This window comes from Diadema antillarum, unplaced genomic scaffold (assembly GCF_040938485.1).
Source record: "Diadema antillarum isolate AM-2024a unplaced genomic scaffold, OU_Dant_1.0 seq00001002_RagTag, whole genome shotgun sequence".
Taxonomy (NCBI): domain Eukaryota; kingdom Metazoa; phylum Echinodermata; class Echinoidea; order Diadematoida; family Diadematidae; genus Diadema; species Diadema antillarum.
Genome location: NW_027271840.1, coordinates 844,700 through 857,532, shown reverse-complemented (window position 1 = coordinate 857,532; position 12,833 = coordinate 844,700). Strand labels below are relative to the sequence as shown.

General features: G+C 39.7%; 1 protein-coding gene across 1 annotated transcript; it reads left to right on the top strand.

Annotated features, from left to right (window-relative positions):
• The first annotated feature begins 3,465 nt into the window (after window positions 1-3,465).
• Window positions 3,466-10,425, top strand: LOC139742479 (carbohydrate sulfotransferase 14-like). Its single transcript, XM_071653017.1, has 2 exons — window positions 3,466-3,633; window positions 9,730-10,425. The coding sequence occupies exons 1-2, from the start codon at window positions 3,466-3,468 to the stop codon at window positions 10,423-10,425; spliced, it is 864 nt and encodes a 287-aa protein (XP_071509118.1).
• Window positions 10,426-12,833: the final 2,408 nt, after the last annotated feature.

Here is a 12,833-nt window from a genome sequence, read left to right as displayed (position 1 = left end):
GTTACGAATGATTATTTTAAGTATCTGCGCAGTAACTGCTGGAAGAGAAGACTACTACAGTGTATGATGTCACATGCGTACAACTATATAAGGAAAATAAGAATAGAATTTCACAAAACTTTACATTTTGAATTAAGTGCACATTTCTTCGACTTGCTACTGACGTATGTTAAGGGTGATATTATTCCCCCTGCCTTCTGAAAGAGAGAAGTCGAGTGTTCTTTTGTTATGCGAGAAAAATGGAAATAATATGTTGAATTTTCTTTCTTCTTTCTTTATATCGTTTAACTCATGTGACATCACAAGTTATAGTAGTCTTTTCATCCAGTCGTGACTGAGCAGAAACTTCAAAAATTCATAACTTTTTAACGGATTGTCCGATTTTGCTCAAACTCTCGCTGATGTGTTCTACTAATATTGCTGCATTCACTCAACCCACATGTCTATGAAGGTGAACTTGTCCTTTAACATTGAAAATAACATTAACCAAATGTTTTATTTGGCATATGAAAGAAATTAAACTAGTTGAAATAGTTTCGAGCTTGAGCAGCAATTGGCATCGTCACATTACTCGATGATGAGCAATGATTACGCAACATTTCCTCTACCGTTCGACGAGATACCTATACAGCTAGCTTATCATCTCGCTTACTGTATACTTAACGACATCTCCGGTCATTATAGCTTGTCTGTTCGTTGTGTTTGTGTTGTGTGTGTGTGTGTGTGTGTGTGTGTGTGTGTAGGTCTGTATAAGCCTTTATTAATTTTCTGAATATGAGATGTTTTTGTTATTATCAGACAATATTTTAATCACGTGACTCCTGATAGTATATTAATGTAATTCTTTATTCGGAGACGGGCTTAGATAATAATGCGTTGCATTCCTGCCTGTCTCCAATTATTTTGTTCCCCTTTTTTCTCATCAATGTTGTTGAAATTTTCATGTTTTTAAATGATATGTCGTACTGTTGTCCCCGCCGAACGAGTTCGAGCAGGGGACTATGAAACGGGTTCCTAACGTGTGTGTGTCCGTGTGTCCGTCCGTCCGTGTGTCCGTCCGTGTGTCCGTCCGTGTGTGCGTCCGTGTGTGATCAAAATGTTCAAAATGCTACTCCTTCGCCATTTCTAACCCGATTTTGATTCTGTTTGCTTTATATGATAGCACTACATGAGAGCTTTGAAACTTCTATACAGAATTTCAGTTGTGACCTTTGACCTTGACCTTTGACCTGTATTGTACATTTTGCTTCAAAATGCTACTCCTTCGCCATTTCTAACCCGATTTTGATTCCGTTTGCTTTATACGATGGCACTAGGAGAGGGCTTCAAAACTTCTACACAGAATTTTGACCTTTGACTTCTTTGACCTTTGACCTTGATTTTTGACCTATATTGTACATTGCATACAAAATGCTACTCCTTCGCCATTTCTAACCCGATTTTGATTCCGTTTGCTTTATGTGATGGTACTAGGTGAGGGCTTCAAAACTTCTACACAGAATTTTGACCTTTGACTTCTTTGACCTTTGACCTTGATTTTTGACCTATATTGTACATTTTGCTACAAAATGCTACTCCTTCACCATTTGTAACCCGATTTCAATTCCGTTTACTTTATGTGATGGCACTAGGTGAGGGCTTCAAAACTTCTACACAGAATTTTGACCTTTGACTTCTTTGACCTTTGACCTTGATTTTTGACCTGTATTGTACATTGGCTACAAAATGCTACTCCTTCGCCATTTCTAACCCGATTTCGATTCCGTTTGCTTTATGTGATGGCACTAGGTGAGGGCTTCAAAACTTCTACATAGAATTTTGACCTTTGACTTCTTTGACCTTTGACCTTCATCTTTTTACCTATAATGTACATTTTGCTACTAAATGCTACTTCCGGCGGGGACATATATTACGCACCGAGTAATTCTACTTTTCCTTGTTTATAATGCTGTTTGTTATTGTTATCTGTGTTTACGAAAGTTTTACATAAACCTCAACTGAACTAAAAAAGAAAATACAACTGGTATCTTATACTGCCAGAAAAAGATCCCTGAATGTCACTGAAAGAACGAATTGATCACAACAGAGGAAAAAGAACATCCACTTTAGTTGACCTGCTGTGACTTGTGATGGTGGAGAAACCTACAAATGCAAACAAGTTCGTGCTGCAAAATAACTTGACGTTTACACCCGACTCAAAGGGAACGAAGGGAGGTAATCCGAAATTATACGCAGAGTATATCTATGTCTGTAAACACGCGAGTTTGAAGTCTAATGCAACTATCAATACATAACTTTTAGGAGATCAAACGTAACTTTGGAGATAGTCCAAGAGATTGAGCAAAGTTGTGGTTTATTTGTCGGAGTCAAGATGGCTGATTGTATTTACGATAGTATGAGTCACCATCGCCATGCTGGCATATGATCCCAGACAAGACAAATCCCTTGAAGTCGACATATACAAGTACTGTAAATATCTATCTAGGAGACAAATCATGATTGCCGTTATTTATCTGATTGGCAACGACACAGAACTCCCAAACACAAAACCACCGAGATAATGGTTCCACGCATATAAAAATAATCTTGATTTTGCATACAAATAGTGAACATCTGCTACTGGATAATGTGCTAGAATTCCGCAAAATTCGATTTCTGTGTGTGTGTGTGTGTGTGTGTGTGTGTGTGAAAAGTTTCGTTCCATCGACTTGTTACTGATATATGGTAGAGGTGACATTATTCCCTCAGTTTTCTGTAAGATGTAAGTCAAGTGCGCTTTCATTATGCTCGAAAAGTGAAAATATGCTAAATTTTCTTCATATTTTCTTAATATTTTCCATACTGACGTCATGACTTGTAACAGTCTCCTTATCCAGCGATGACGGCACCGAAACTGTGAAAAAGTACGACTTTTGAATCGATTGTCTTATTTTTCTCAAACTTTCGCTAATGTGGTCTACTTATACTGTTACTTCCACTCAATACGCATTTATATTTGGGCTTTAATGGCCTGTAGGTGCTGTTGTTCATCATCCATTGTTTGACCCTGTTACTAGTAACAGTATACCTGCATTTCTTGCAACATACAGTAATTAAAGTGTATATGTACAGTGTAATTGTGCTCACTCAACCACAATACATTGGCCATGCCTTATGATTATGAAATAGGTGGTATAAGCATCTTCTTGCTGCCCGACATTTTTCATGTCAGGCATCATTCTAATTAGATTAGAGCTGGAATAAGATAATCAAGTTGATTATGGCAGTAAAAAAGAAAGCGATGAAGAAAGTAGTGAACCTAAAGTGATGATTCTTGATTTAAGACGATGATATTGATTAATAATTGTGTCTCCCTACTAAAACTCTCGCTCAAATTGAAGCAGATCTGATGTTAACCCGGAGATCACAAATTTTCTATCTATACATGTGCATGTCGACTAGTTCATCGAGGAAATGCGAAGGATTATGTCATCACGGAGGACTCGCCTACATGAGGCGTGCTCTGCTGTTGGTTCACGCAAACTCGACTACTCTAACCCTTCCGATGTGCGAGACGTCACCGAACACCGAGGGAATCTGGACTCCATGCTTTTCAACGACAAATTCAGATTCATTTCAGCTGTTATCTTTAAGGTAAGGGTGATATGGCAGTAGAATAGATTTCTAAAATGAAAGACAAAGGAGACGAGGAAATCATATTAGAAGTGCAGCAGATGACAGCACAATATACAGGGACAAATCGTAGTGCGCAGTTAGTAGATACGATATGGTTAGTCATATACTCATCTTTTAGGAGCAACCTCGCCCGAAAAAGGAATTCCTCGAGTCAACCCAAAAGTACATACTGCCATAGCATATGAAATCAAACCAAGCCGGTTAATTAAATACAGTAAACTGAGTGAAACAGTTGTTTTTGTCCCTTCTTCCTCCATGGTAACTCCTTGATTAATTGTTTTATTTGAAATGAAATGATCTTTTTACATAATTATATAGTTCTATGTAGCCCTACATGTAAACAAAGTCTTAAATTGAATGCGGTAGTTATGAATATGTACAGGCCTACCCTTTAGACCAGGCGTCCACTAGGGCGCGGACAAGACGCGGACAAGCCCCGGAATGCAAATTTGGTATTCCGCACTCCTTCGGGAACCTGTCCGCACGTTCCTGAACGTGTCCGCTCACTGTCCTAAACATGTCCGGGCGTTTCCGCACCTTCGGGAGAGAGAAAAATTTCCGCGTCCAAATTTTGATCGAGACCAAAATTTGGACGCGGAAATGAACTTCCTGACACCTTCGGCGACTTGTCCTGACGATGTCCTGAGGATGTCCCGCTTGTCCGGAACCCTTCCGCTCCTTCCGCACACGCTCCGGAAAGAATCCCGCGGTGTGGGGAAGCTTTCCGAATGAAAGCGGAAGACACCAGGAATGTTTTAGGACAGCGCGGAGCCGATGCGGATCTATATATGCAAGTGTCCGGAACCTATGCGGAAATTTTGTGATCGAGACACGAAAATGTCGACACTTTCCGCGACCGTCATGCCAATGAAACGCAAAATGAGCAAGAAGGGAGGCGAGGCCCCCATGCAAATATCTCCATCACAGGCACACCTTTCGTCTGGTGATGAAGAACAGGTATATCTAAAGAATTTCCGGTCCCAGAAGGCAAAGAAGAAGGTAGTAGAGACTGTGCCAAAAGCAACCAGAAAGAAGTGAAATCAGCCCCCTAATTTCCTAGTAAGTTTGTTTTGATTTGATCTTTTCAGAAATTATTTTTCATCTGAGTGACTTTCCTGGTTCCTATTACTTACTATAGTACATTTTCCTTTATGTGGTTTTCGTATTTTATTTGCAAACGAACTATGTTGTCCCATGTGACAGCCCAGCTGAAAATCACAAAAGTAGGTGGAAGTGCACTCAGAAAAAGAAAGCATAGAATTTTTGGCTAAATGTTAATGTATTATATAAACATGAACAAGTTGTTATTCATACGTAAATGCTTTCTAATGATACAACATATTAGAACAAAAGACAAATTCATCACACTAAAAAGCATGAATTCAATTGCAAAGATATACCTGTGGTCTCATTACAATGTAATATTTTTGAAGCCCAAAATAACAATGAAAGCTAAAGATGATGGAGGAAAATGAAGAATTTTCTGTCACTTCAAAATTCAAGTGAAATGAGAGAAAAAGCAATAAATCATGAACTCGAAAAAGTGTTAAATTTCTGTCTTTCTTTTGTTTTTGCTGAGTGTATATATTTAAGTGCACATTAAGCATCACAAATCATTTCAGAAATATTCTTTACCTATCATTTCAGAAATATTCTTTACCTGAATGATTTTCGTAGTTGTTATTACCTAATAATTTTTCTTCTCTTTTTGTTTTAGTTGCAAATAAACTCGATTGTCCAATTTGACAGCCCAGCTGAACCCCCCCCCCCAAAAAAAAAGTAAATTAAAGTAGGTTAAAAATATTTCCCCATTTTTACACTTCACTGACAATAGGCTAGTAAGCTCTAAGCATGAAAAAAAAAAATTCTCGGACTTAAAAATGTTCAAAAGTGATCGAAATAAGAGAGGGTTAGAGATGCACAAGGGTAAAAATCAGAGAAAGAAACACAAATTTAATGATTAGGATCATTTTGGCATGCTCTATACAGAAGTATCAGACAAAACATGTATATACTTCACGATGGATAAAGCACAGGTCTAAAAAAAAGGGAATAAAGAATATATATATATAAGTAACAAAACTGCAACAAAGTTCATGCTGTATTCACCAACGGTTTATTTCTTGTGAAGAAATAAACCGTTGGTGAATACAGCATGAACTTTGTTGCAGTTTTGTTACTTATCTTTTTATCTTGCCCAAACGTGGACTACCTCATCAACATGATTACATATACATATATATATATATATATATATATATATATGATATACATAAATATATGTGGTTCAAAAAGTTTGCGAATATTATCCATGTGACTGTAGGCAGAGAAAAAAATTGTTCTCCCAGATGAGACATATCAAAAAAAAGAATGAGTCGTCAGCCGACATGCAGACAATCCTATTCTTCGACTATCGGTGGTCACATTCTATTATCAAATAATATTGACCAATCATATTAATATAATATCAGCCGCTACTGCGGAAGCACAACAAGGAGCATCAATGACGGCTAGCAGTCAAATGAGGAAAAGTCAAAGTCAGCGCCAAATTTATACCTTTCCATTTTCCTGGTATTGTCCGCAGTTTGTCCGCATGCCTAACTTGTGTTGTCCGGAAGGCATCCTGATTGTCCGCGTTCATTCCTGGTGTAATCCTAGATGTTTCCGCGCTGCCCGGCTACGATTAGCATATTCTGAGGTATTTCGCGCTCTTCCGGAGTGATTCCTAGGAATGTCCGCAGTCAGTCCGCGGACAGTCCGCGGACAGTCCGCGGACAGTCCTAGGAATGTCCCAGGACAAGCCGATTCACAAAGTTATTCCGCGTCTGTCGCGGACAGGATGCCGAAATAACAAAATTTGCTTCCGCAACCCTTCCGGAGCCTGTCCGCGCCCAAGTGGACGTCCGCCCTTAGCAATGTGCTATATCAGCTTGAATGCCCTATGTCAAATTCTAATGCTCATTCTGCATTTATGGCTTGCTATGGGGATTTACACACGCAAGCGAGGGAGCTCAATGACGAGCGGGGTAGTGGTGGTGGTGGGGGGGGGGGGGGGTACAAGGGTTATCAACGCGGCAGCTACACGGCAGCCACACGGACCATCCCGGATTGCTCGACCAACACAGCAGTCCCCGGATGACGCCGGATGTTTTTGACATCCAAATGTTGCCGTGTTAGCCTCCGGATGTCCAAGGACGCCCAAAGCGTCAACGCGGATCTCTCCCCGGATCACCCCGGATCACATAGACATGCCGCAGTCACATAGATATGCCGGATCACCCCGGATTTGATCAGAGGTGATCCGAGGAGAGATCCGTGTTGACTCCTTGGGCATCCTTGGACATCCGGGAGGCCAACACGGCAACATTTGGATGTCAAAAATATCCGGCGTCATCCGGGGACTGCTGTGTTGGCCGAGCAATCCGGGATGGTCCGTGTGGCTGCCGTGTAGCTGCCGCGTTGATACCGTGTGTACAGTCCTATCAACGCTCGTCGACGCTCCATGCATCGAGGTCGAAGCTACCCCGGAACTTCCCAGATCATCGTGTAGATCTTTGAGTATCCGTGTTTATAACTATGTGACTGATGGGGCTTTATTTTTTTTTTTTTCCTGTGCATGCATTTTACCCTTTACCATGAATTCAGACTAGCAGTGCCCAGGACAATCCATCATGAATTATTAATGAAGCATTCATGTGCCTTGCAGCAAGACTCTAGAAGCCTAGTCAGTAGAGCTCTGAAAATGTGGTATTCGTGGTATTCATGTTTATTGTTCAGCGCGTCATTGTAAGTACACACTCACATACACATCATTGGTTCTTGTGTAAATTTCAATTTGTACAGAGGGTTCAAATATGACCAAAGTCCAGTAGTCTTAACTTTAAAATTAATCATGAGTTTAACGAAACTGATTCATGCTCTCATATTCAAATCACCGTCCATCTAAATTATACTATTCAGCTATTACTCATATCAGTGACAGTGTTATCTGATGTATAGTTTTCGAACTATTAAGGATCAAAAGTGGGAAATGTTTTTGTAACACCTTCTACATACTGCCAACATATATGACAAATTTAAACTCAATCGTTCAGAAATTGAAAAAGATTGATCAGCAAAATTTGCAACAGACCGACTAACCAACAAACCACATGAGGATTCCCATGTCATATTTACTAGTACATTTTGAATATCTTTTTTTTTTTTTGGGGGGGGGGTGCTGTAATAAAAAGTTCTATCAAACGAAACAGATTTCAGGAGTACATATCTGAACATGTCGTGATTATGCACATAGTCCCGAGGCAGAGTAAGACATCTGAGCAACATCAATGAAACTTTTTTTGGGGCATATAAAGCCCCGTTTTTACAGAGCCTCACAAATTACAGTTGCCGTTATAAGTGCCCGGGCATTTTTTAACCCTGCCTCTTAAAACGGGTCCCGCAATATGTTGCTCGGACTTTACCAGGTTACCGCGGTAACCTTTGCCAAATTTTACCCTAGCCAGCTGGGGTAATTACCCCGACATTACCTCGACAACCCTTCTCTGTTAAAACGTTCTCGCAGTAACATTCTTCTGATACATTCCACACACATGTGCAATAGTGTAAACATGGAGCAACTAGTTTAGTAGCTCCTTGGTCCAAACAGAATGACACACCGCTCGACGATAACGTGCATGGATTGATACCGCAGCCTTCGCGCTTGAACAGGTAGGTTGTTTGGAACCTACCTGGAGAAGGTTTCCGTTGTGTATCTCTTAAAAGGGAACCCCTCGCTCTCTTTTGCGGTTTTCATTGCACGAGGCGAGGAATTTTGTTCCCCGGACGTTGTCATTACGTCGTCGGGATCTGTTAAAACAACGCTGATGTCTGTAAGTTGCTATTGTTTTGTTATATGAGCGCACTACATTTATCACAAGTGTACGCATATTCCATGTATTCTATATTTGAGTGATACGGTCAGAGCAGCAGTCATTACATGACGCTAGTTTGTGATAGTGGATTAAAGTTGTTCATTCTATCGTTAAACAAATGTGTCCTCTGTTCATCATTGAATCCGGTCCACTATTACAACAGCTATAATGTTAAGGACAATTTGAAGTTTAATTGCCTCTCATATCATTAATCGGACACTTAAAAAGTGACAGAAAATGTAACAACTTTTGTCATTTGAACTGAAATCTTTCCTTTAATTTCATAGCTGGAAGGTGATGAGGTAAACTGAGGTTCTACCTTTTGTAGGTAAATGTGTTTTCAAAAACAAGATCTACCAAAAAAACTACCAAACTGAAAAAAAAATAAGACAAACATGTCTGCTCTTAGATATCTATCACCCTCTTCCCATCGTTCGACTTACAAACTGCGCTCTCCAATGGATACCACGGTGCTCCAGATACCAAGTGCAAAAACTCAGGCTGATGAGAGTAGTTTCTCACATCGTGAACCATCAGCATGGAATACTAAACCCGGTCAAAGGAACTCCGGTCATCACCCTTACTATCAATTTTCAAAGACCTCGTCATGAGAAGATGTTATTATGTTAATAGCATTGATCAGTTGGATGGGAAATGCGCAATACAAAAGTCTGTGTATTAATAGTATCATTATTGTAAAAATAATCAAGGGGAGACGTCCCCCCCGGTATCGCCGCTTATGAGTAGACTAACCAAGTCGTAAATGATGTACCTCCAATGTGAGTTGTTCACGACAATGCCCTCGATAGGCAATCATGTAGGGCAGGGATACTAAGGGCACTCTTTGCAATCATCGTCTTTCTATTCAGTATATGATAAAAATGAGATTTCTGAAGAGCTCAGGGGAGCTTCAAGCTCCACTACTCTTGTTGAGATGCCATCCATGTAATATCACTTTTAGTGTCTATAATGCGACTGCCTGTTTCCTTTTATTAGAAATTCAATGATTCAACACATATTTTCACGATGAATTACTAGCACTTTATTGCCCTCTCATAACACCTTTATCCATGCGGTTACTGTATTTGTATTTGTGCATAATAAGTAATATATTTTATATCCAATAATTCATTCCATACAGTGTGGTTCTTCAAACTGGAGGAGATTCCTGATGTCCTTGGCGGAAAAACAGGGAAGAATCACCAACCTTCCGCCTCAGCTAGCACGCAAACAGCACAAGCCAAAGGCACCTCTTTCATTTTTCTCGAAGAACCAAGTTCACGAACTAACTTTTCGACTGCGGCATTACACAAAAATTGTAACCGTCCGACACCCGCTGATACGCTTCTTATCAGGATACCGTGATAAATTCATCGAACATACTGACAAATTTCGCAAGGACATCTCAGCAAAGATACTTGAAGCTCGGTCTGGGAAAGTCGGTCCAAGACATGTAACGTTTCCAGAATTTGCAGGGTTTGTCACAAAAAACAACTGGACCCGGGGAACCGACCCACACTGGACTCCTCAGTATATACGTAGCCGACCTTGTGAACATGATTATGACATCATAGTCAAACTAGAAACCTCCCAAGATGACATGGCTTTCCTTCAGAATGAACTGGGTATTGAGAAATTCGGGACATATCAAAAGGAATACGAAGATCGGCATCGAGTCTCAAATGACAAAAAACTGATTGTATCGTTTTATCACCAATTAACAGAAGAACTATTTCATAAAGTCTGTGACTATTACAGTCTAGATTTCATGCTTTTCGGATACTACCGACCGAAATCTATAGCAGATGTGGAGAAGATATTCGATGATTTCGCTTGACAGAAGTTTCGAGTTGATGCAAATTGACACCCGACTTCGTTTAATATAAGTGTTTCAATGAATATTAGACACTGTGAGAGAACATAACATAATGTATAGCAAAGATTTCAGTGCAAAAGAAACACGTGATTTAATATCGAGCGACTGTGATACAAGTCCAAACTTGGATGAATTCCTTACTCCCTAAAAAAAAAAGCAAGCCAAATCGCTGACGTCACTATTCAAACTGATAAATCTCGTAAGCCACGATGTATCCAATCCAAGTATCTGTTACATAAAACAATGGCCCTTTATGGTCAAAGTCGTTTGCATACAATGATAATGCCAGTTGATATTCTTGTCATTTTTTTTTTCAGACGAAGGAAAAAAAAAGAATAGATAATATCAAAATGCTTTCAAAAGGTGGAATGAAATGATTGTGTCAGACCAGATGTACAGATCTGCACTGATAAACATCTAAGGCCAAGTAAAAAAAGAAACCAGTTTCTCGTCCTCGCGCGCATCGAGTTTTGGCCGCCGCATCGATTTTTTTACTATTTACTATTTTCAAAATGGCGCTGAAAATACCAAGAAATTCATAATTCTCGTCCCAGCCCGCTCCTCGCCCGCATCGACTTTCAGTTGCCGCATCAACTTTTTTGAAAGTTGTTAATTTTTTGGCCGCCGAAAAAAAAATCGACAATTCACCTACCAATCGTGATATCTTATTTCTAATTACGCCTTGCGTCCTCTACTTAGCTGTAGTACAGCTGTAGCTTCTGTAGTGCGTATGTACGTAATAACGCACTGCGAGCTCGGCAAGAAGGAATGACCCACAAAGCAGTTGAACTGTATAGTAGTTGGATGGGCGGGCCTGGGCTGTGATGTACAGCTCACTCGGTACGTCGTGATGTAGACAGGACGGTGAGCATCTTCTGTAGGCTACATTTCTCTCGTGCTGTTGCCCGCTTCATGTGCTGCTAGATTGATTGCGCAATGTAACCACAAACCCCGTTATAACGAGGTCCGTGGGACCGGCGATATTACCTCGTTATAACCGGTACCTCGCTATAACCATACTCATCAAAAAGAGAGAATAAAGGGAGATTATTTTTGAATTAGACGAAGAAATAGAGGCTGAAATGATAAGTTAATTCTTTATTGTAATTCTTGTTTGTTAAGCTTTTTCTAAACACCAGCGCAAATATGGGGCCAAATATATAGAGTAAACATACAGGCCTTGTTTACCGTAACTTGCTAGGTATTTTTACGCTGTTGGTGCCCAGCGGGAATGCGATGATTTCATGAATCATTTCGGCTGTAATCTTGTACAATGTATGATCGATGCGCTCGAAGGGATTAAAATGCGTTCTTTATTTTCTTCCGAAAATCTCTTCGCGCTTTGTACATCCGTTCTTGAACTGTTGAATGCGTTTGTTTCTATTTCCGAGCAACGATTAAGTAGGTTAACATGCGTTATTCAACAATTTTTACACTACTGTCACCCGGCGAGATCGCGATGATTTCATTAATTATTTCGGCTTTAATCATACACACTCATATATTAAAATTATCATTGGTTAAATGATAATGAACAAATCCAGATCTATTCAAACTAATAAATGCGTTTGTTTCTTTTTCCGAGCACCGATTAAGTAGGTTAACATGCGTTATTTAATTATTTTTACTCTACTGTCACCTGGCAGGATCGCGATGATTTCACTAATCATTTCTGCTTTGATCATACACACTCATACCTAAATTATCATTTGTTAAATGATAATGAACAAATCCAGATCTATTCAAACTAATAAATGCGTTTGCTTCTTTTTCTGAACACCGATTAAGTATAGGTTAACATGCGTTACTCAACTATTTTAACGCTACTGTCACCCGGCGGGATCGGGGAGATGATTTTATTATTTCGGCTTTAATCATCCAAACTCATATTTGCTCAAAACCAGCAAAAGAACTGGAAGTCGGAACTAAAATTGGAAAGGATATAATGACGAGTTGCACACGCATTCCAATTGTCCATTTTTGGTCACAATTTTATTGTCGCTACATGAAAAGTTTTTGAATGCGTTATCTATTTTTTTCTCGTTGCGCTGTGGTCTGACCTCATATCACGCACGCGTTTCTCGCGAAAAAGAAAGTCGAATGATTATGTTTAATAATTTAGTAGGAACATCGGAAGGTGTTCCTGTGTCTTATCGCGTAATTAAGAAGAAAACATGGAAGGAACGGTTCTCTGCAAAACGGGAAAAGACGTGGATAGCGAGATTTCGGTTTCCAATGTTTCATTTGTCGCGTGTTTGAAAGCGGCAATTTGGTCAAGAAATGGAACCTCGTTATATCCGATCAAATTGCTTATGTTTTTCTTTATCATGATTTACCGAAATTGTCCTTGTTATAACCGGAATCTCGTT

What these genes read in the sequence shown, in the direction of transcription:
- LOC139742479 (XM_071653017.1), top strand. Translation starts at nt 3,466, where the DNA reads ATGTCATCACGGAGGACTCGCCTACATGAGGCGTGCTCTGCTGTTGGT. An exon ending in TTTCAGCTGTTATCTTTAAG is followed by an intron (nt 3,634 to 9,729) that starts GTAAGGGTGATA and finishes CATTCCATACAG; the next exon opens with TGTGGTTCTTCAAACTGGAG.